This window comes from Vombatus ursinus, unplaced genomic scaffold, assembly GCF_900497805.2.
Source record: "Vombatus ursinus unplaced genomic scaffold, bare-nosed wombat genome assembly UNPS02014821.1, whole genome shotgun sequence".
NCBI lineage: Eukaryota > Metazoa > Chordata > Mammalia > Diprotodontia > Vombatidae > Vombatus > Vombatus ursinus.
This window is the reverse complement of record NW_020954599.1, coordinates 32,803,558-32,828,453: the sequence shown is the minus strand read 5'-3', so window position 1 is coordinate 32,828,453 and position 24,896 is coordinate 32,803,558. Positions and strand designations below refer to the sequence as shown.

The 24,896-nt window shown below is 35.2% G+C and overlaps 1 protein-coding gene across 5 annotated transcripts in view; it reads left to right on the top strand.

The window, feature by feature from the left end:
- The window catches only part of TRAPPC11 (trafficking protein particle complex 11), a 71,021-nt gene that overhangs the window by 1,524 nt on the left and 44,601 nt on the right, over positions 1–24,896 (top strand). For 4 of the 5 annotated variants that reach the window (XM_027837507.1, XM_027837506.1, XM_027837509.1 and 1 more), the window contains exons 2-10: positions 7,419–7,632; positions 9,041–9,210; positions 10,168–10,238; positions 12,395–12,509; positions 17,152–17,251; positions 17,644–17,717; positions 20,881–20,977; positions 22,223–22,356; positions 22,855–23,002. In XM_027837507.1, the coding sequence (XP_027693308.1) occupies positions 7,429–7,632; positions 9,041–9,210; positions 10,168–10,238; positions 12,395–12,509; positions 17,152–17,251; positions 17,644–17,717; positions 20,881–20,977; positions 22,223–22,356; positions 22,855–23,002 (1,113 nt within the window). In that variant the 5' untranslated portion in view covers positions 7,419–7,428. Of the gene's footprint in view, positions 1–311; positions 371–7,418; positions 7,633–9,040; positions 9,211–10,167; positions 10,239–12,394; positions 12,510–17,151; positions 17,252–17,643; positions 17,718–20,880; positions 20,978–22,222; positions 22,357–22,854; positions 23,003–24,896 lie in introns of those variants that run through there. The other variant, XM_027837508.1, reaches the window with a different exon arrangement.

Sequence of the window (24,896 nt, the reverse complement as noted above, 5' to 3'; positions counted from 1 at the left end):
AAGGAAAGCTGGGAGGAAGGGGTAGTCATATTGAGCTTGTGGGTGCAGGTCACGTAGAGGCTTAGTTCCAGACAAGAGAAGGTGAAAGCTCATCTGTCAGAGCCCAGAGTGGTTCCAGGGGGTAATGCTAGTTTTTGAGAACTCTCACTGGCTTACAAGTTCTGTCAGGTTTTACCAAGCTGGAAGGCCTTCAGGTTGTTTATTCAACTCAATTCAGTTCACAGGACATTGGTTAGATCCTTTGTGCCATACACTGTGCTAATGACTGGATGTGATGCAGTGCTTAGATGAGACATGGTTCCTATCTTCATGAAGTTTATAGTCTAGTAAAAGGATATGGATTCTTACTTCCATCCTTCATCTCAGCAGTGTGAGTACCACCTCCAATAAATAGCAAACATCTGCTCATTTATATCATATAGATTCTTGTATCTGTCCTTTATTAGATTATAAAGCTTCTTGAAGGCAGGGGCTGTCTTTGTTTTCATTTGTATTTAGATCCCTGGTCCTTAATAAATGTTTATTGATTGGCTAATTTTTCCATGAAACTTCTCTGTAATCCCAGGTTTTTTATTTTAGATCTTCCATATTTTTTGTACTGGTGGGCTGCTCCTTGTTCTTACTGTATGACTACCTCACCTCCTTTCTAGTTATATGCACCATACCTCATTCTATTGTCCATTAGGTCACTCACAATTTTGATTCTTTGAAGGTTATGGTGTTCTGTGACTTGATGCCATGTAGCATTAGCAAGCAGATATTGGTACTAAAAATGGATTTTTCTGTCAGCCTTTCAGAATTGCTTGGGAGCTATTTGCAGTTATCCAAATGCAATTCAGCAAGCTCTCTTCTTAAATTTTTAGCTTATCTAATTATACATAATAGCCATCAATAGCTAAAATTTATTATGTTTTGCAAATTTATCTGTTTTGCCAAGTGCTTTATTATATATTATTTCTTGTTCTTCACAAACTACCTTGTAAATTAGATTCTGTTATTAGCCCCATTTTACAGATAAATAAACTTAGACTGAGATTTGTGATTTGCCCAGTGTCACGCAACTAGTGTCTGAAGTGGGATTTGAACTCAGTTCTTCTCGACTGCAAGTCCAGCTCTATACAGTACTGCAAAGGGCCTCAGCTGTGTCTGCTGTACTGTCATAATTTTTGTGCCAGCGGATGTCTGACCACACATACTTTTCACAATAGGTGTTGTTTCATTTGGTCTTTCCTGTGTGTATTGCTGGGTTCATTTCTTAAGAGGCTTAGGCATAATTCAGCTGGCATAATGTCATCCGCAAATGAGAGTATCTGAAGGATATTTATCTAAAGGGAATCTCTTCCTTTTGGACTCTGTAGGACTTGGATCATAAGATTATAGATTTATTATAGATTTACAGCTGGAAGGACCTTAGAGATCATGTGGTCCTTGCCTCCCCCTTCCCCCCCCTTTCTACATTCCTTCTTACATTATAGGTTGGGAAATTGAGAAGCAGAGAAGGTTAAGTAGCTCATTTGAGGTGATGTAGGTAGCAAATATAGAGTTGGGATTTGAACCCAGATCCAAATCTAGCATATTTTCCATTGTGCGATGTACCTCTCCCTGTTGATAATCAGGAGATCTTGAACAAAATCATATCTGTGATTTGATCTATTGAGAAATTTTGACGTATACTTGGGAGTCATCTTACTAAGGATGCTTTTAAAATCATATATTGAGTCAAATGCCTTTAGCAAGCAATCAACAACAATAAATTGTACTTTTCAGGCATTTGTGTGACTGTGAAGCTTGACCTGCAGTAGGTAATAATTTACCACTCCTGGTTTTTTTGGGGGGAAGTACAGGACCAGAAATTACATTTACCAATGCACTTTTTTTTTTTTGGTCTGGGGTCACTAGCATGTACGGAGTAATAGAGACAGTATGTGTCAGGAACATCATTTGAACCCTAGTCTGTTTTCTTGATCTAAGTCCAGTTCATTATCCTTTATGTCTTGTTCTTTTCTCATATACCCTCCATATAATTTTTTTTTCCATTTTTGATGTACATATAAATCTGAGATTTTTTTAAAAAATTTTTTGCTAAGCAATGGGGTTAAGTGACTTGTCTAGGGTCACACTTTAAAAAGGAGACATGAAAGTTAGTAGTGGCTGATATCTTTTTGGGTAAGAATCCTGTCTAATTTTTTCTTTAAAAATGGTTCTACTTTCCCCTTTTGGAGAGAATTTAAAATTGATGGCTTAGTGCTTCCAAAATTTTACCATCTCCAACACAAAATTTCTTTGTGACGTGATTTGGTCTGTCTGACTTGATTAGTGCTTATTCTTCTTCCTCATGTAGCAGTGCACTGAGATGTTGAAATTAAATAATGGAGGAGTAGTTTTTGAGGGAGAGATGAAAAGCTTAGTTTTGAACATGTTGACCTTAAGCTATGTATTGTATATCCAAGTAGAGAGGTTCTTCAGATACATGAGGATGTGAAACTAGAGGTTGGGAGAGGTCAGTTATAAGTCTGGCAATCATCTTCATAGAGGGTGATTGTAAAGGAGATTGCCAAAGGAATTCACATAGATAGAAAAGAAAGGAGGATGGAGGACAGAGCTTTGGGGAGCAGACACTTTAGGGAGGAGGGGAAAGATTAGAGAAGTTAATTGGAGAGGTAGCTTGTTGGTGAGGTTAACTGTAATTTTTTTCTCATCTATAGACTCATTCTGGTAGAAGGTTCAAGTGCAAAAATAATTGTAATACAAAACTATTAAATTAAGTGTATATGAGAGGTGTGAACAAAGGGTCTAAAAGGATGAGTGAAATTGGAAAATGTTCCAAGCATAAGAAATAACTTTAGCAAAGGCATGAAAATAGGAAAGTGAGGAGGTGTTCCAGTCACTGGGATTAGTCCAACAGCATTGAGCTATGTAGGTCTCAGACTTTTTGGATTCAATACTTAAGACTTAAAAATTAGTGAAGACTCCCCAAAGAGCTCTTATTTATGTGGGTTGCAGCTATTAATATTTACTATATTAGAAATTAAAACATTAGCATTATTATAAAAATAGTTTTAATCTTGCAGATCCTATGAACAATGTCCAGGGGTGTTTGGATCATCCTTTGAGAACCACAGACTTAGAGCACATGGAAGACAATAATATGAGGAAGCTGAAAAGATAGAGGGGTGCCAGACTGGAGGGCGTGGAAGTCCAGCCCAAGGAGTTTTAGCTTTGGAAAGTAGATTGCAGAAAGCCTTTAAAAAGCTTTTGGCAGAAGAGTTACAAGGTCAGATCTAGATACAAGGCATCTAGGTAGCACAAAGCTGAACTTGGAAGTCACTTCATTCTTCTCATCATCAGCTTCCTCATCTGTAAAAATGAGATAATAATAGCACCTACCTCACAGGGTTGCTGTGGGAACCAAAGAAGATAATATATGTAAGGTGCTTTGTAAACTTTAAGGCACTGTATAAATGTTAGCTATGATTTTTCTTTGGTTTCCTTATTTGTGTTAGGGAGACAGACTAGATGATCTATAAGGCCCATTCAATTTTTACATCCTATGATCCAGCCTAAATTTTTTTAGAAACATATGTTCCATGTTTTTAGATGTCATTCTGCTGTTGTTTAGTCGTCTTCAGTCATATCTGACTCTTTGTGACCCCATTTGGGGTTTTCTTGGCAAAGATAGTGAAGTAGTTTGCCATTTCCTCTCCAGCTCATTTTACAGTTGAGAAAACTTAGGCAAACAGTTTTAAGTGACTTGCCTAGGGTCACATGTCTAGTATGTGTCTAAAGCTGAATTTGAACTCAGGTCTTCCTTATTCCAGTCCTGGCACTCTATTCACTGCTCCAGGTAGCTCCCCAGATATCCTTCTCTATTACAATTTATGTTCCTCTAAAGTTAGATCTCAAAAATCGTGTTTTAAAGAGTGCTAGAAGGTTTATTACTGTATTATTTAACATTTTGTGATCATATAATATAACTTACTATTGAAAGGAACTTTTTGGTAAATCTTTTGGTACTGTGAAAATTCACCTTCTAATGTCGGTGCTTTGAATACCAATTTTTATATTTTTTAAAAAATCAGGATGCACCTGTATCTTTTTTTCTCCTAAAGGCTATACACCAAAAACAAATGCTTTTAAATAGTCTCTTCTTCCCCCTTTTTTTTACTTCTCTCTTCACTTCCTGAGTAGAAATTTTTACTTTTGTAGTTAAAGTAAGTGTCAAAATAGATAGCAGGAGTGAGGAAGACCTATGTTCAAATCCTGCCTCAGATATATGCCACTTGTGTGACCAGCAGCAAGTGATTTAATCTCTTAGTGCTTCATGCTGCTTTCTTTTTCTGTTTTGACACTTTGGTTTAGTTATCAAGACCATATTTGTGTCATAGAAGGAATTTGGTAGGACTCCCTTAATTTTTTTTTCAGATAGTTTATGTAGTACTGGAATTAATTGTTCTTTAAATGTTTGATAGAATTCACTTGTAAATATATCTGGTCTTGGTTTTTTTTTTCCCCACCCTTAGGGAGCTGATTTATAGTTTTTTCAATTTTTTTTTCTAAGATAGGGTTATTGAAGTATGTTTCCTATTCTGTTAATATGAGTAATTTGCATTTTTGTAAATATTCATCTATTTCATTTAGGTTGATAGTTTTATTGGCAGATAGTTTGACAACACATCTCCTAATAGTTGCTTTTGTTTCCTCATTGTTGTGAATTTGCTTTTTTATTTTTGATACTGGTAATTTGGTTTCCTTCTTTCTTTTTTTAGAATCAAATTAGTGAATGGTTTATCCTTTTTATTTATTTTTTTCATAAAACCAGCTCCTAGTTTTACTTATTTAATTCAGTGGTTTGGTTTTTTTTTCTCTTAACTTTCAATTTTATTAATGTCCCCTTGATACTCAGGATTTCTGTTTTGGTGTTTGCTTGAGAGGTTTTAATTTGTTGGTTTCTCTCCCTAGTTTTGAGGGTTTTTTTAAGTTGTGTGCCCGATTTGTTGATCTGTTCTTTCTTTCTTTTATTGATCTAAGCCTTTAGAGATATAAATTTTTCCCTAAGTACTGCTAGTTATCTTATTGTTACTATTATTTTAAATGAAATTATTGTTTCTATGATTTGTTCTTTGAACCACTCATTCTTTAGGATTAGGTTATTTAGTTTCCATTTAATTTTTAATCCATGCTTCAAAAGCCCTTCACTGAAAGCATTTTTATTGCATTATAGTTATAAAAAGATGTATTTAAATATTTCTGTTTTTCTGCATTTATTTGTGAAGTTTTTATGCCTAAATACATTGTCAGTTTTTGTTAAGGTGCTGTGCACAGTTGAGAAATAAGGTATACTCCTTTCTATTCTATTCGGTATTCTCCAGAGGTCTGTCATATCTAACCTTTCTAAAATTCTATTCATCTTAAATTCTTTCTTGTTTAATTTATGATTGAATTTATCTACATCTGAGAGGGGTAATTTAAGGTACTCTGCTAATATAGCGTGACTTTCTGTTTCATCCTACAACTCTAGCTTTTCCTTTAAAAGATTTTGGATGCTTTGCCATTGGTGCATATATTTTTAGTATTGATATTTATTCATTGTCTATGGTATGTTTTAGCAAAATAAAGTTTCCTTGTTTTTCTCTTTTTAACTCTTTTTTACTTTTGCTTTGTCTGAGATCATGATTGCCACCTCTGACTTTTTTACTTAAACTGAAGCATAATAAATTCTGCTCCAGCACCTTATTTTAACTCTATGTGTATCTTTCTGTTTCAAGTGTGTTTTTTTGTAAACAACATGTTGTTGGATTCTGGTTTCCTAATCTGTTCTCCTATGCTCTCCTGTTTTATGGATGAGTTAGTCCCATTCTCATTCACAATTATACTTTCAAGTTGTGTGTGACCTGTCCCACACCCCCTCCCCCCACCTCCAAGTACCTTTCTGTGGCTTAAGTTATTGAGGAATGGCTAAGTGGGAAGGGTTTTCACACATTAATGAAATCATGGAACCACACTTCACCTGCCCTCTACTCTTGTTGAGGTACAAAGAGTATGTATGATTTTTAAGTAAGTCAGACTTGAAAAATAAATGAGAAAAATCATGAAAAAGGAGACTGAGCTCTTATGACTGTTTTGTAAGACTAAATATAAAAACACTACTAATGAACTATTCATTTCTGGCAGAAGTAGTTCTTTAAATCTGTTTAATTTATCATATTTAAACCTATTTATATATGATGCCGTTAATGCTTGATTGGGTTAGAAATCCTAATTTTATAGATATCTTTTATTTTGAGATCACTTTTTTTCCTAAATATGCATCTCTCCCTTGATTTAGTGAGCTGTCCCTTGTAACAAAGAATTAAAAAGGGGGAAAAGGCAATTGAGCAAAACTAGTTAATATGTCAGCAGGGGTTTTGGTGTTCCATACTCATAGTTTCCTGCCTCTGCAAAAAAGAGGGAGGGAAGTACATTTTCTCCTTTCTTCTTTAGTTTTGTTGACATAATTGCACTGCATTCAGTTCTTTTTTTGTTCTGTTTTCATTGTTTTAGTCATGTATGTTGTTCTCCTGGTTCTATTCCCTTTGCATCAGTTTATGTTTTCATATTTATAATTTCTTATGACATAATTATAATTTCTTATTCCATGATGTTTATGTGCCGCATTTTGTTTATCCATTTCGTAGTCAGTGGACATCTATTTTATTTTCAGTTCTTTACTACTATAAAAAATGCTGCTATTAATATTTTATGGGCAGGTGGGTGGTGTAATGGATAAAATATGGGCCATGCAGTCTAGAAGATTCATCTTTGTAATATTAAATCTGGCCTCAGACGCTTACTAGTGACCTTGGGCAAGTCACTTAACCCTGTTTGTCTCAGTTTCCTCACCTGTAAAATGAGTTGGAGAAGGAAATGGCAAAACACTCCAGTATCTTTGCCAAGAAAACTCTAACGGGAGTCACAAAGAGCCACGCATGACTGCAGAATGACTGGACACAATGAATATTTTGGTATATATGAGGTCTTTCTTCCTGTCTTTGACTTCCTTAAAATACATGCCTAGCATTGGGATCTTTGGGTCAAAGGATATGGACATTTTAGTCAGTTTATTTGGATGACTCCAAATTGATAAATTGATTTCCAGAATTGTTGGACCAATTCATAGTTGCATCTGTTGTGTACTAGTGTATATGTCTTCCCACCCCCACCCTCCAACACTGTTTCTGTTTTTTGTCATCAGAAATTCTGATCTTACTTTTCTTTGTATCTTGCTTTTCCTCCTCATGGTCATTATAGAAATTGAAAGGTGTTTTTTTGCCTTTTTTTAAAAAGTAATTTCTTAATGGAAGAAATTGACAAGTAGAATTAGGGATTTTAAACAACTATTTTTGGATGTAATAAAATTTTTTATTTAATGTTTTTTACAGAGCATTGAAGATGAGTCCCACCCGATGGGACTTTCCTGTGGAATTATGTTGCCGGCCTATGGCCTTTGTTACCCTTACTGGCCTTGATGTAGTTTATAATGCCGTTCATCGTGCTGTTTGGGATGCTTTTTGTGCCAATCGAAGAGCTGATCGAGTACCAATTTCTTTCAAAGTGCTCCCAGGTGACCATGAATATCCAAAATGCAGGACCAAGGTACCGGTCTTACTCTGCACTCGAGTGGGGGTGGGGCGGGGTGTATGTGTGTGCACATGCGTGTGAACGTGTGTGATAGTACCTGAACTGACATTTCTGTTTGAACTTTTTCAAGACTTTATTCACATTGAAGTATTCACTTAATTGCCCTTGAGGGTTAAAATGTATTAATATTTTAACACACTAGAAAGCAGTATTTTGAATTTATAAGGATTTCTGTTTCACGAATTGGTGGTATATTTTGTTTTACTAACTAAAAATGAAAGTTTTGACATAAACCTAAAGACAAGGCAATGCCAGCGGCTACTGCATTTCCCATCATCTCCAGGATGCATCGTTATAATTCCTAAAGTTTTCTACTCTTCTGGCTCCAATTCATTTGTATTCAGGACTGATCTTTAGGGCATATGGCATGTTTTGAAGGCTATAATTTTATAAAAGGCTGTAAACACGAAAGCTTATATAGAACGTCTCTGCCACAGGAGCTCAGTGGCATGATGGAGTGGAAAGAACTCTAGACTCAGACAGCCTGAATTCGTGTCTCAATTACGTCACGTCCTGATAGTGTGACTTGAGCCAAGTTATTTTATCTCTTCGGGTCTTGGTATCTTTAAATGTAAAATGAGAAGTTTGGAGTAGATGATTTCTAAGATTGATTCGAGCTCTTAAAATTCTATGATTCTACACAGGAAACATTAGGCTTTCTCTGAAATCTTATAATGTGACGGTTACTAACCATTCTGTACTAGTTTTCCTCTCTGTTGTTAATGTTGGGTGACAGCTGAGCCACCATTCAGACAATGATTTGATGCTCTGCATCATCTTTGAGAGTTTGGCCCCAAGTATTATTTTTTCAAGGCCTTGGCTTGGTGACAGCTCACGACAACTGGCTTTAACTGTCCTCTCCCACAAGAATTGTATTATTAAGAGAGTGGGCATTGTGTATTGCCGTACCCCTGCAATTTAGATGTCACCTGGAATTTCCAGCTGAATTCATGAAGAAGATCTTTGGAATCTGGGTTGCGATCTAGTAAATTTTCTTTTCACCATATTGAAGCACCGTGTTCCATTTTGCTTGGCCCTTGGATGCTGCAAAAGCCATCTGTTCTTTTCTTGTTACAAAAGGAGTACAGGGTGTCCCAGAAGTCAGTTCAGTTTTAATCTTTAATAGTTTAATGTACACTAAGACTTTTGGGAAACCCTGTATATCATCTTAACTAAAATCTACTTTTTAACCCACCTCCAATGGAATAGGAGAATGAAGGGCAATAAATAATGACATGTAGATTTCTAAAACCATGAGAAGGACTTGAGAAAGTCTTCTACCCATTGTACTTCCTTGCTTTCTCTAAAATCGTCAAATAACATCTTTGTGAGTTTACCTCTTAGCCTGTGTTAATGTTTGCAGAGGACATCCTATGAGTGGTACATTCCAAAAGGGATCTTAAAGACTGGGTGGATGAACAAACACCTGAATTTGGTTCCAGCACTTGTGGTTGTGTTCTATGAATTGGACTGGGATGAGCCTCAATGGAAAGAAAAGCAATCTGAGTGTGCTACTAGAGTGGAAATAGTAAGGTATAGCATTTGTAGTTTATATCTGTCAAGTACTATTTATTTATTTTTAAAAATTAATTAATTTATTTTTAGTTTTTCAACAATCACTTCCATAAGCTTTTGAATTTTAATTTTTTCTCCCTCTCCCTCCCCACCTTCTTCCCCAAGATGGCATACAATCTGACATAGGCTCTACATATACATTCCTACCAAACATATTTTCACATTAGTCATGTTGCAAGGAAGAATTAGAACCAATAAGAGGAACCACAAGAAAGAGGAAACAAAACAAAACAGAAGCAAAAAAAGAGCAAATAGAATGCTTCGATCTACATTCAAACTCCATAGTTCTTTCTCTGAATGTGGATAGCGTTTTTCATCATGAGACTTTTGGAGATGTCTTAGATCCTCGCATTGCTGAGAAGAGCTAAGTCTATCAAAGTTAGTCATCGCACAATGTGGCTGTTACTGTGAAGCACTATTTATTTAGAACCACTGAATGCCAAACGTTATATTACACTAGATTATACTAAGCCCTCTGGGGAGAGTTAAACTCCAAAGAAAGGGATGTTTCACTGCTAGCAGGTGTTAAATGTTTTTACTGAATAGAATGATGTGAAGAAAACTAGAGGTAGCATTAGCTTACATTTCTAACTGCTTTTGCTTACATTTAACAATTTTAGTTGGATTGTACAGTGAACTTAACTTTGAGTTAAGTAGATTTTTTTGGGTAAAGAATTGAAATTTTTTTTATCTTTATGAATTTTCTTTAATTGCTGATTACTGATATTGCTGGTAAGAATGAAAGTTGTTTTGGGCTCGTGTCCCTTTTTTGGGTGAAAGACAGTACCTTTCCTGATCCTTTTTAGACAGTTGAATTATGATATTTTAAGCTTATGATATTTTAACTAAAAAGTAAAGCATATGAGCATTATGCTAAAATATTTCCCCCCTAAAATATTCTTTTTCATAATGCAGGCAAAGTTTGCAAGGCAGAAACACAAAAGTTGCTGTGGTTCTCATTCAAAAGAAAACCCCCTTACCTCCAGGTATGAAAAGGTTAATAAAACTATATAATTCTCTTCATCTGACTTGTATTAATCCTTTTTTTTAATCTCCCAGAAATTCTTGTCATAAATTTTTTGATTAATGTCTATATGCAGTTTGTAACACATGAACTTATGGAACTGTTGTTCCTTTAATGTTTTAAGAATGGTACATTGTAGACTCTTTTAAGAGTTGGAAGGAACCACAGAGACCATCAGTTCTAATCCAAACAAGACTCCCGTTCCAGGATCCCCCCAAAATCCTTAATTGTGTCTCAGCTCGAAGACCTCACAACCTCTAGAACTATTACATTTTTCAAAGCTCTAATAGATAGGAATTTCTTCCTTAAATCAAGCCTAAATCTAACTCTCTGCAACTTCTACTCATTGCTCTGCTCTCTTTAACTAAGCAAATTAAAATTAATCCCTCTACTATGTGACATTACAGCCTTTAAAAACATTAGACTGTTATATCTCCTTTTTTCCATGCTAAACAGTTCCATCGATCCTTCCTCTTTTGTTATATTCTTTAGTCTCCTAATATTCTTGATTACCCTCTTCTGAATGTGATCTACCTTGTTTCTGTCCTTCCTAAAATGTCATGTGTGGAAATGAACATAGTGTTCTAGAAGTGGTCTGACTTGGAGAGAATATAATGGGACTATCATCTTCCTTATTCATTCTGTAAACCAGGCCTGCACAACATGTGGCTTGCGGACCACTTGTGGCCTGCCAAAGGATTTTGGGCAGCTCTCGAAAAACGTAGAGGATATAAAAGAAAGCAAAGATGTAATGAGGGCTTTGTCCGTGAGTCACTATTGTGCCTGTCATATAACTTGGCAGGTGGGTTACCACTGCACCCTCTCTCTTGTTTGTCACGTGACTCATGACAACCAATCATCGTCAATCTGTCTCTAGTCTGAGAGGAGTGAGAGTCGTATCTTTTCACTGTATTTTCGGGCTTTACTAAAAGTAAACACTAAGAAAACCGAAAAATGTTTTAAACCTTATACTACTTAGCAAAGTAATTTTTTTTAACATTAATGTGATTTCATGATAAATAAAAATCTTAAGTAATAAGTGTAATTAATTAATATTGAAATTTCCCTTTTATAAAAATATGATTTATTTACAAAATAGTTTAATCATTAATTATGCCTTTACTTGAAAAGTGAGCTGCTAAAAACCTATCTGTGGCCCAAAGAAGTTTAGCCTATTTTAAGTTTGGCCCTTACCTACGGGCAAATTGTGCGGGTCTGCTGTAAACCACTCCTCTCTTAATAGCATTAGCTATTTTAGTTCTGCTGTTACATTGTTATGACTGGAGCTTGCAGTGTGAAAACAGGGCCTGTGGTCTAAACATGCCTCTTTCATTTTGTACTCGTGAAGTTGAAACACATGTTTTCTATGCCTTAGTTCAGATCAATAATAAAGATGCTACATAACAGAGGGACTGTAGACCTCCTTCCCGGATGACATTGACTTTCTGGGTTCAGTCTATCAACCAGTTCAAAATATGTCCGGCCACTATTGTCTAACTCATATCTTTCCATCTTGTTAGCATGAAAGACTGGCTTATCTACTTTGCTAGAACTTAGGTATACTATATCTACAGCATTGTTTAGCTAGGTGCAAATCTTGGAGTCAAGGAGACTTGAGTTCAAATCCTACCTCATACTTTCCTTAGGTGACTCTGGGAAAGTTACTTAACCTCTTCCTTCCATTAACTCTTTTTCTTCAGTGAAGAGGGAAGTTTCTAATCCCACGCTGTATGACTGAATGATCACATGGTCCCAAGGTTCCTATTCCTTTTTTAGCGACAGTTTCTCCTTGTTGGTTCAGAATCAGGTTGAGAACAGAAGTTTCCTTTGTTTTCTTTTGAAGGATGAAATTATCAATAAAGCAAAAGTTGGATTAAGCAAAGAGAGGTTTGGAAAAACAAAAGTCCATCATTACTGTATCATACCTCTGTCAGGATTCCTGAACTCTCTGTTTAATTCCTTCTCCTTTAATATCTCACTATTTCTCCAGGATAGTTACCATTGGTGAAAAGCAATTTAGGTGTTTATCTTTGTAATTGTGGCCTTGGGAGAGAGAGTTATTTTGTGTTCTTAACTCCTTTTTTTCCTCTCATTCTCTTTGTGGTGGGCATGCAATAGGAGAAGACGTGATTGCTTCAGAAAGGGCAGCTGCTTTATGTAATGCCTGTGAACTTTCGGGAAAATCTCTGTTTGTTCTACCCCATACTGATCACCTTGTGGGTTATATTATAAGGTAGGTTGTAGAGTAAAGAAAGAGCTGTTGTTCATGTACAAGAATGATATATAGAGTAGTTAATGATTTTATATTTTAAATAGCCTTTTCCAGTATCAAAATGCAAATCATTATAGGCTTGTGGCCTTTTTTTTTTTTTTTAAAGCAAGGAAGAACCCTGTGTGACCTGCCTTGTAGAGCGAGTCAAACGATAACTTCTCTACAATATTATCTCACATTTTTATGGTATTTTAGAAAACATTTTCCTTAGATCAATTCTGTGAGATAGGTAGTGCAGTTATGGTCTCCTTTTATAGACTCAAGAAGCTGCAGCTCAGAAAAGTCAGGTAACTTGGCTGGGATCCCAGGGCTCAGAGATGTTGGATCCTGGAGCCCTAGGCCAGTCCTCTGTCACTCATGCCATGTAGCCCAGTAACTACACTGCTTAGTGGAATGGGCTGATCTGTGCTCTGCTACATTAACTTTCAGGCCTGAGTTTTTTGTTCTATGTCCCTTATCTCTCCATCTGTCTCCCCTCCCTCCCTCTTTGTCTCTGTCTGCCTCTGTCCACTCTTACTTCCTGTCTGTCCACTTTCATCTGTTCTCTCTTTGTCTGTCTCCCTCCTCTCAGTCTCCATTTCTTTCTGTCTGTCGTCCTTTCTTCTCTCTGTCTCTCTTTTCCTGCATTTGAACCCCAGTAAACTTAACTTTGCACTCCTTCGATTTTAGTAATTTTTTCTTGAATACCAGTTTTCATTCCGTTCTTTCTCATCCAGTGTGCTAGGTATTGTGAGGGATCCAAGAGAAATATGACATCAATCTCTTCCCTTGAGCACCTTCAGGTTATTGGGGAGAGAAGACTGATGAAGATGAAATAGATAAAAAGCAGTAAAAGACAGTGTATTGTTAAGTGACTCAGTGAGTGATGAAGATGTATTCTTTTTAAAAGGATTTAAAAGCAGAAGGGAGCTCACTGTGCTCTGGGAAAAGTTTCTCAGCATCACAGAACCCAAGCTTATACTTAAATAATTTTTTGAATTGAATTAATATCTACTTAACTGCAACCTGGATGACCGACCTTAAAATTGGTAAATATAGTCACAATAAGTTTAGAGAAAATCCACAGCCAATTAGAGCTAGAAGGAGCTTTCCAGACCTGATTCCCCTTCCTGGGCCACAGCTTCTTCATTTTAAAGTGAGGGGAGGAAGTCGTCTGCCCAGTGTCTCCTGACTGGTAAGTGGCATATCTGGGACTTGAACATAGGCCGCTCTTTCTATTATGCCACAACAATCTTAAGTGAGATTAAAAAACAAGGACATTCTATACATTTTAAAAAACTCATTTCACCAAAGTTAATATTTAAGTTGAAATATCTAATTATTATTTTAAAAAATTAATTAACTACAGAGAATGGTTTTGGGTTTTTTTGTATGTTTTTAGCTCTGAATTAAGATTTGCTTGCTCTTGGATAAGTTCCATTGGCAAAAATCACAAATAGGCTTGGGAGACTGCGTGTGGAGTGATAGTCTCATTTAGGGCACGCCACATTTTCTCATGTCTATATTTGTATGTCTTTTAGAGTTTAATTTTGATTATAGCAGAGAGAAGTGATGTCAAACTCAAATAGAAACAGATGCCTGCAGGCCGCAGATTGACCTCCAAAACCACAAATGAACATTATGTTGTGTTGTTCTTTTATTAAACATTTCCCAGTTAGATTTTAATCTGGGCCTTCCATGACTTTGACACCTTTGAAATAGAGAATTCAATATCCTTTTCTGATTTCAGTTTCAATGTACCAATCATGTAGTTTGAGTTTTGATGCTTGCTCTAGTTCTTTATGAAGAACTGGGAAAGTGCCATATATGTTTTGGTGAGGAATTGGGATGAAGAAGGTATCCAGGATAGTGGGAGAAATTAGCACAATATTTCACTCCCACCATCCTCTAAAAAAGGCTCTATCACAAGAATTCTTAACCTTTTTGTGTGTCTTGAGTCTGTTGAAGTCTATAACCCTTTCTCAGAATGTTTTTTATATACAAAATAAAATATGTGGGACTACAAAGGAAACCTATTATGTTGAAATGTAATTTTCAAAATGTATATATATATTTTTTAAAAAGAACCAAATTTGTGGATTCTAGGTTAAGAACTCCTGCTCTGCAGAAAGTGAACAGGAAGATAATGAAAGTAGCAAGATTCCTATGCTGCTACTGTTACTGCTTTCCTTACTTTTCTTCTTCCTTTTGTTAAAGTTTTAGTTACTGTAATAGTTTTTCTTTTTGCTTAGGCCAGGATGCTTTCCTTGACTAATCATAGTTTGCTAGGTCTGTGCTGGTTGTAGAGCCTCCCAGGAGCAGAAGAGTCTGTAGTACTCAGTCTGAAGCCCTGTAAAAATAATGCAGTTGTGGTTTGGAAACCTAAGGGTCCTGGAACTAGAAATTGTAAGCTGTGTTATGCACAGGCTGCCTCCAGCTACCAGGATTTTATTCACAAGAGGCGAGCCCCTGTCCCTGCATCAACCAAAGGAATGTGGCCTGTGAACATGCCATGTCAGTGGCAGCCAAAAGAACAACCCCAAATCAACTACCCTAGTTAGCTAAGTGTATCCTCCTGGCAACAGAAAGATGCTAGTCATTTATAACAAAATTAAACAGCAAATTAAAAAATGCAAGTTGTATATTTAAGAACACATTGTGTGCCACATTACATGGATTCAGAAGAAGTAGAAGACTTTTCGGTGTCTTAAAGTTTTACAGTCCACCTGGGAGACAAATTACGTAAGTAATAACTAAGAAGCATTTCAAGACATAATGAAAAAATTAACTCTTTTAAGTGTTATAGGAAATAAAAAGTGAAAGATTTTGAGAGCCAAAGGAGTTGTGAAGGCAGAACTTGAATTATATCTTGAAATGAATGAAGCATAGGAATGGTTCACTCCTGGTGGGGTGGGCTTTTGGTGTGGAATAAAGCGTGAAAAATGAACAAATGTTAACATTTGAGTAAAATCATTAGTCAGCCTGATGTCAGTCCATCTTCATGCCATAGAGCAAAGATGTTTGTTTAAAATAACCCTCTTACGCTCAGGTGGTGTAGTGGATGAAGCACCAGCCCTGGAGTCAGGAGGACCTGAGTTGAAATTTGGCCTCAAACACTTGATACTAACTAGCTGTGTGACCTTGAGCAAGTCACTTAATCCCAATTGCCTCGAGAAACAAAAACAAAACAAAACAAACAAAAAACCAACTTAAAATTCTTCATAAACCTAAAATAATACTCTTGTTTGATAACCTTGAAACTTTTCTGGAATATTCTGCTCAAAAAATTTTGCTTGGTTTTCTACCCTGTCTCTTTTACATTTAAATATGGAAAAGGAGGGTAGTAACTTGGCTTCTCACTATGCCAATCCTTTGCTAAGGTACATTCCTCACATTCAGAAAAAGTAAAGCCTAAGTGAGTGTGTGTGTGTGTGTGTGTGTGTGTGTGTGTGTATAAATAGAGAGGGGGAGAGAGAGAGAGAGAGAAACATGAAGAGAAAGAATAGAATTTATTTGACCTGAAAACTGTAGCACAAGAATAAGAATGTTATCTCTGGAGACAAAGCCATACTTTGAGAACTGAAACGAAGCACTTTCAGTGCTTCATGAAATACTTTAGGTTTGTTGCACGTGGACTCTATACCTCAGATTGGATATAGGGTTTTTTAAATTTGTTCTACATAATTTTGGCAGGGTGAGGTTTCTGGGAACCCCATGAGATAAGGCGTTCTAGCCATACATTATTGTGTCTTATTTACTTGTTTTTAAAAACAGGCCATATAAGTATATTGCTTGAAAAATATAATTGGAAGGTATGATTCTTAACCTTTCCTATTTGAACATTAATATTTCATAAAGTACTTACAGTTTAACTAAAAACAATCTTCAAAATGATTTTAAAATAATTTCTACATGTCCTTTTGTATTTTCTTTGATGTTTTAAACTCATTGAAAAAAGCTTGAAAATATTCTTTCACTTTTGTTATTAGATAAGAAGAAACTCAAAGTTCATTTTTTCTGTTTTACTCTGGTTTTTCTCATATTCCAGAAGGAGATTTCGGCTTTGTGGATATTTACAATTTTCATTCCGTTCTTTCTCATCCAGTGTTCTAAATGAAGTATTACTATGATAGCTGCAGAGATAGTTATTTTACCTCATTTATATTTTTGGGGTCTCTTTTGAGTTTGTTCAGTTTACTAGTTCTTACCATATACCTATTAAATTTGCTGAAGTTGTTAAAATGCTAGCTGTATGTATCCTTCAGCTTTTCCAGATGTCTACATCTCATGTTGTGATGGTGTAATAGCCTGAATTGTAAACGGAATTTTTGCTTTATTTATTTATTTATTTTTTGGGTGAGGCAATTGGGGTTAAGTGACTTGCCCAGAGTCACACAGCTAGCATCTGAGGCTGAATTTGAACTCAGATCCTCCTGACTCCAGGGCCAGTACTCTATTCTCTATCCACTGTGCCACCTAGCTGCCTCAATTTTTAAAAAAAATTATATGATTAAATTGTAAAACATGATATACCATAGAACTAAAGTCAGGCTTCATAAATAAAACGCTTTTGAAAGTGTTAATAGTTTATGGTGATTTCAGTATTAAAACATTTCTTTTGCAGATTAGAAAATGCATTTTATGAACATGCACAGACTTACTACTACACTGAGATCCGAAGGGTAAAATCTCATAAAGAATTTTTGAATAAAACAACACACCAGGTACGTATTCCTTTTTTTTAAAATATGAAAACATTTTAATCATTCTAAAGTAAATTTTTAAAATTTGATTTTTATAAAGAGATCATTTTAGAATGTACTTTAAAAAAGCTTGACTTTTTAGTTGTGTAAAATCACTCTTCTTCAAATGGAGTTAAAATATTAATTCAAAATCTCTGTCTCCCTACTCTGTGGGGCTTAAAATAAGCACTTAGAAGTAGGATGTAGTTTTTGCAGCTCTTTTTCGGATTGATCTATCAGTCCTTCCACATGCTTCAGTGTTGTATATTTTAAATTATACTTTTAAATTCACTTTATAGATATTTAATACAGTAATTTTCTTCCTATTATAGGATTTTATAAAGTGGCAATAATTTATTTTTATATTTTTCTAGCTTTTATTTGTCAGACATCAATTCAAAATCGCTTTCTTCAGTGAACTTAAACAAGACACACAGAATGCTCTGAAGTAAGTCTATGATCACTGCCAGACTTTTTCCCTATTTTTTTTTTGTTAGCAATTTGAAATATTCTCAGTGTCCACATTATCTTATTTTTAAAATGTATGGTCACCTTAGACTCATGTTTAACATTTTCTGTGCTTTTCCTAAAGAAATATGTTCTTTTAATATCTTATTTCTAACTTGGAATAAATTTCATAGTAGTTTATATTCATTTAATATGAATAATTTATTTGCCTTTTGATTTTTATTCATAAACACTGAATTTTTTTTAAATTCAAAGGAATTTTTAGTGTGTAATTCTGTTATTAACTTGGCTTTTTTTCCCCATGCATATTTCTTAATGGTATTTCCATTTGACCTGTTAATGAGACTGATTTCTGAATTAAATAAATATGCAATTAATTGGCTGATATGATTTTAAAACTATACCACTGGATGAACTCTATTTTGGAGAACTCTAGTTTTCTTAGATTCTCCTTTAGAATTTCCTTGAGATTTCTTACTTTGTGAACAGAAATGGGGTTAGGGGAACATTCCTGTACTTTTAGAGCACACATTATAACCTTTGCAAAGCAATTTTATAGTGTATCCTTCAGGTTTTAGTCTCGTTAGATGTTGTATTATTAAAAGTGGAGAGGGGAAATTGTTCACTGATGTGGTTTCAACAGCAGTAAACCTTGGCAGCTCACGTACCTTTTCCTTCCGGTGCATTGCAGTGACAATCAGAGGAGTCTTAAAGAGGGCATAGACCTCACTGAAAGTAACAGAGTACTTAACCACAGAGAATCTACCTTGGCACAGTTCCCGTCTCCTCACCTGCCCTTGCCAAGCCTTTGAAGATTAAGAGCTTATGCAGCTGCCAATGGCACCTTGCAGGGAGGGGATCAGCAATGCAGAGGAAAATAAGGATATTTTTTACAGAAATGAGTATTGACGAATAGAAAAATAAAGGAACAAAATGGGAGCTGCCTTATTTGATTCTTGACAAAACAGGACTGTTTACTTGTACTGAGGTTCAACATTTTTTTTGTCTTCATCTGTGATTTTGTCAATTAGGGTACTCCTGATGGGGTATAGTCCTTAACCAATGCAAATCAGTACCTTTTCTGCAACTTATAGTGTTAAGGAATTACCTTGGGCAGTACCTTTGCTAGGATCACACAGCCAAGACACCAAACTTGAAATGAGGTCTTCATCTTAACTGTGAGGCCAGCTTTCAGACCATATGCTGCATTGCCTTCCAGACTCAAAATATAGTGGGAATCACACAACATTCCTTGTATCTTAATGCAAAAGGTTGATATAAAATAATTACTTTATAAAGTTGATGTGACTGCTATTTTCCAAAACTTTTGTTACAACAAGGATTTTATAAAACTTACTTAAGTCTTTGTTCCTTTCTTCAAGAATCCTAGGAAGAAATTATTTTGGATAGAGAAATGAATAAGAAAGACTTAATTTATTTCTATGAAGAAGACCCTATTCTGAGATTTTATTATATTAATTTGTGGTACTGTTCCCATTGAGCCATCTGAGGTAGATAGCCAATGTTCCAGGTCTTGACAGCACAGTTTTTATTGGTGCTTCCACCCATATTCACTTTTTTTTTTCATTTTTCTTTGCCCTCTCCCTTTCCTCTTCTTTTGTACATATACTTTATGTCTGCCCTCGTTACTCACCTCATTAGGGCCAAAGTTCCTGACCTCTAACCTACCTTGATTCCAACTAGTAGCTAAGGTATAGTCTCTGTGTATGCATGTACCATTATGTTATGTTTAAAATTTTTGAACAGTAAGAAATTCTATTTCCTTTCCTCCCCCTCCCCCAGAAAAAAAGAAACCACTTCTTTATTTCAATATTTCATTTTTTTCCAGTTACATGTAAAAATAATTTTTAACCTTCATTTTTTACCAATTTAAAGTTCCAAATTCTCTCCTACCCTCCCCTTCCTCCTCCTTCATTGAGAAGGCAAGCAGTTTGATAAACGTTATATATGTGTAGTCATGCAGAACATTTCCATATTCATCATATTGTGAAAGAAAACACAGACAAGAGAAAAAAAAAAACCCAGTATGCTTCAATCTGCATTCAGATTCTGTCTGTTCTTTCACTGGAGGTGGATAGAATTTTTCATCATAAGACCTTCAGAATTGTCTTGGATCTTTGTGTAAAAGAATCTACTTATTGAACTAAATTTCAGACTTTAAAATGCTGTCATTCTCAATTGGTGTCTGTCGTAGATCTGTGCAAAGAATAACTTTCCAAAAAAGGACGTATTTTTCTATCCATATGATGTTTTTGTTAAACCCATAATGAGCAAACAAGATTGATCATTTTGGGATTGACCAGCATTCCCATTTTAATAGCACTGTATTCAGAGGCAAGATTTCCCTACTGCATTTGTATAGAAAATCCATCCCTTCCCTCCCTCCCCCAACTAAGTGTATCCTAGGGTTGAAGGTGACAATGATAGTGGTTTGATGCTCTATCATATTAGAATTTAGTAAATTGGGAAGGTGAGGTATCAGGAGAGTCTTTCTACTTTCTGCCTCTCCCCTGTGTCTATAGCTACAAAGGGTCCTATTCATATTGTCCATAAAACTTGCTTACTCTTCTGTGTTACGCTGATTATTTTTTTATTCTCTTACCTTGTGGAGAGGTAGAGTCAGAGCCTTGTACACCAGAAGACCTTAGTTCAGATCCTACCTCTGATGCAGGCTAACTTTAAGACCATGGTGAAGTCTCTCAGTGCCAAAGGTGACTTCACAAAGACTGAGGTTTTTGATCTGCATCCATAGAGGGAGTTTCCACATCTAGAGAATTCCTTATACCATTGAAATCAAAGGTCCAGACAAAAACAATTTATTTTCCACGAAGTTTTTGGTAATGAATGGTAGAGTAAAAAGGGATATGTGTATTGTCTTGCTTTTTAGTCATAGTGATGCAGGATAAATTTTTTTTTGTCTATTATTAAAATAATTAAAACTAGAGCTCCTTGTGTGAGGAAATCAGAGATGAACATGATATGTTAAATGAGTTTTGGGGCCAGAGAAACACTCAGGAAGAATCATCTGTTGTTTGTATTTTTCCTTATAAATTAATTCCTAATAGTTGTTATTGTTCTTTGTGATGTGTCTTTTAAAGTTAACTCCCAAATATTGTTATTAGGAACTACAGGACTGCCTACAATCTTGTACATGAATTGAGAGCTCATGAAACTAATATGCTGGAAATTAAAACAATGGCAGGATTTATAAACTACAAGGTAACAATTCTGTTTTAACCATTAAGAGGATTTTTTTTCCTCTTTCATTTAAAAAAGTAAGACTGTAAGAGGATGGTAACTATTCTATAATTATATTTTTTTTAAATCCTCAGGTCAGAATCAGTTTCTCCTTCTGAGAACATGGCATTTTATTATCATTTCACCAATTTTATCTTTGTTTCCCCCAGTAGACACTTTTATTCAGAGAAACTTAATTATGAATTCTTGGTTTTTCAACTAGTGGATTCTCCTGTTCTCATATGCCCTTTTTGCCTTTGCCCAATTCCTCAGAGAGAGTTAATGTTGGAGAGACAGTGGTAGGAGAAAAGTTTTTAAACTACTTTCTAGAGTTTTTTTTTTTAAATTTTGAGATGCATTGTTTTTATTAGTATTATTTTTAGGATTAAATATTTTTTTTGCCATTCTGAGTTTGATGCTTTTATTCAAGATTGTTATTGTTTTACAGTTATACCTTCCACATCACGGGGGTGGGGACCAGAGGAGAGGGGTATAGTGCCCCATTGATCTGGAAAATCTGCATAGAATTTTTGGCCCTACCTTCATACCAGAGAAATCTGAATTATTATGGTATTAAAAGATAAAATACATTGATATTATACAATACTATACACATATTTTATGCATTTCTGAGTTTCTAAACTTTTTCTTTGTCATCTGCTGGCCTTCATGTATTGTCTGCAGCTTCCACAGAATGCCCCCCAAATTTCCATTTAATTTCTGTGCTTACCCGCAATATATCAGAACTGTGATAGCGAAAGTCACGATGTGGAAGGGATAAATGTATTTAGAATTGTTAATTCCCTGGCAGTTCTAGAGATTTAATTTAGGCTTTTGACTTTAATGGAATATTTTGTAGATTCCTGAGATATGTGTGTGTGTGTGTATGTGTGTGTGTGTGTGTGTGTGCGTGCGTGCGTGTCTGTCTGTCGGTCTATCTGTCTGTCTGTCTATTATCTATTTTTAAAAGTCTGGATCCGTTTTGAAATTTAATCTTTGTTTTTGTCCTGTATTGTTATTTTTATCCATAGATAAGAACTTAAAATTAACTAACTCTAGTGCCTTCATGGTAACTGTGCTAAACAGATGAAATGTAATCCTCTTTTAAAGGTTCTCAAGGTGGGATATGTCTGGTTTTGGTTGTTCTTACAGTAGGATTGTATAAAATGGGTATGTGCCTTTTGGTGACACAGTTCTTGACCCACAGGTGATTTTTGTGTTTTACAGATCTGCAGACTGTGTTTCCAGCATAACACTCCATTGGATGCAATTGCTCAGTTCCGAAAGCACATAGATTTGTGTAAGAAAAAAATTGGAAGTGCAGAGTTGGCTTTTGAACATGCCGCTTGGATGTCTAAACAGTATGTTTTTAGTTTTAAAAATGATACATAGAACTTTGGACATCTTACATTGAGTTGGATTTAATCCTAGATTATACTAGGGTTTGTTTGATGTTAATGCAAAGGTTTTTAATTGGCTAGCCAGCATGCATTCAGATTTATTTTAGCAGTTGATGTTGGATCATGTTAGCTCTTACTGGAAACCAGTAGTTTATGGTACTTTTGAGACCTTTCCTTTGTCTTCTGGGTAAATGAAACACTTGTCAGCAACATAGAGGTTCTTGAATGATGAGAACTGTGTACTACATTGAGATCTAGTTTTATTATGAGAGTTCAGATGCAGTTGTGTAAAAACTACTATTCATCGCTACTAGAGTTTAGTAAGATATAACTGATGTTAAACTTGATTAAGAGTGTAATTTAATTATAACCTGCCAAAAATGGACAGAAAGTCTTATGTTGCTAAAGTGAATAATTAGTGAGCATAAATAATTTTGTTTTAATATTATTTCTTTGAAGGTTCCAAGCCTTTGGGGATTTATTTGATGAAGCTATCAAATTAGGTTTGACAGCTATTCAAACTCAGAATCCTGGTTTTTATTATCAGCAAGCAGCATACTATTCTCAGGAACGGAAACAGCTTTCAAAAGCACTTTGTAGTCATGAGGTAAGTCATTGACTTCTAGTTAACTAAATTTTAAAAGAATAAATCTTTCATTCAACAAACACTTAATCCTTTCTTAACTATGTAGCTGGGACTAGTGACTAATGGTGGTGACATTTTTCCTCTAGCATGTAAATATTGACAGTTTATAATATGTGTTTTTTCAGGAATTAATTATGATTATTGTTTTCTTCTTTAGTATGATAGCTGATATTATCTGGCATGTATTTTACAAATGTAAGTTTGTACTTACGATGTAAGTTACCATCTTTGCTACTGTTAATAATTCTACAAGGTAGGTATGGCCAGTATCACCCCCATTTTACAGATGAGGAAACTGAGGCTCAGAGAAGTTTAGTGACTTGTCCACTGTCACAAAGTTAGAGGCAGGTTTTGAATCTAGTTCTTCTGGCTTCAAAGTCAATACTCTTTCCTCCTCATCATAGCTGCCCCAACTATTTTACTAAATCAATGAGTTAGAAGTTTGATGTCATTTTTTATTGGAAAACATGTTTGAATTCCAGTTGAGCATTCTTTCAGACAAAACTGTTTTCAAAGCAAAAGTCATAATTTACCTCCCCCTTTAAGGAGCAAGAAAGTCAAGTTTTCAATTAAAACTTGATTGTGCAGCTTAAATTTATCTTTTTCCTCTGATCATGATGGTGAGTAAGACTGGTATTTAGGGTATCAGAAAGAGATTGGAAGAAGGGCATCATTAGAAACCCTCAGATAGGACATCTTTTTGGCTCTTATCTCCTCCTGGACTTTTTTTTTTTCTGAGAAAATGCTATGTTCTGTGCTTTCACAGTTCTACAGATTCTTGAATTTGACAGTACATTTTGCCTTTGTCTTTAAAGATGCCACTTAGTAATTGAACTCCTTTTTATAAGCAGATTAAAAATAAGGGGGATAGTCAGTGCCCGATCATGTTTGAAAGTATTTTCTTTATGTCATCCATGGAAGGTAATCATGGACACATCAAAAAGTCTATAGTTTCATTTAAAAACTATCTGGAAGAAAACAGGTTGATTATCTTTGTGTTCGAGAATTTGGAATAACTAAGGTTACTACTTAAAATTCAGAAAGTTACCTGGCTTTGTCATTAAGGGTAGAAAAAATTCCTTATGTTATTCATATGTGGTTTCAGTCAGTCAACAAGCATTTGTAAGTTTTTGGTGTGGTCTGTTATTAAAACTTGAAATCAAGTTTGAACATGGTTTACACGTTATTGAAATTAGGATTTATTGTGTGATGAAGAATTAGAAACGAGCTTTGATTCAACCAACATTTATTAAATACTCTTGACTTGTGTAAGGCAAAGCTTGACTCCTTTTGAAGATTTCTCCTGTAGAACTATTCTCCTTTGCCAAAAGAACAAACACTTTTTACAGACAATGTAAAAAGTAAAATTTTTGATATACCTTTACTTAGATTGCCAAAGAAATAGTAAAATAATAAAAGTAAATGAAATTACTTGGGTGGTATACAAATCCAGAAAGTTTTATCAAGATTGCTTTCCCTGATCCTCCACTAAAGTCCTCTTGTCTCTCATTGTTTCCTGCATTTGAACTTAGATTTCTGAAGGCTAGGGCAGTGCATTACAGGATCTAGGGTCTTCTAGAAAACCAGAATGACAGAGTATGGCTATCTGATTAACTGTGTGTTATTTGTCTGGGTACCAAATTAGCTCAGTTGAAGAAAGGTTCATAAATAAAAGATGGGCTGCTTGGTGATACATTTTTTTCAGCCCCAGAAACTCATGAAGACTGTTTGAGACTCAGAGGGTTGCAATTAGCATCAATTCAGCAAGTACCCACCCTAATGAAATAATGTATCTTTCAAGTATAATTTTCTTGAAACTTGACCCTATAGAAAATATGGACAGCTAGGGTACAAT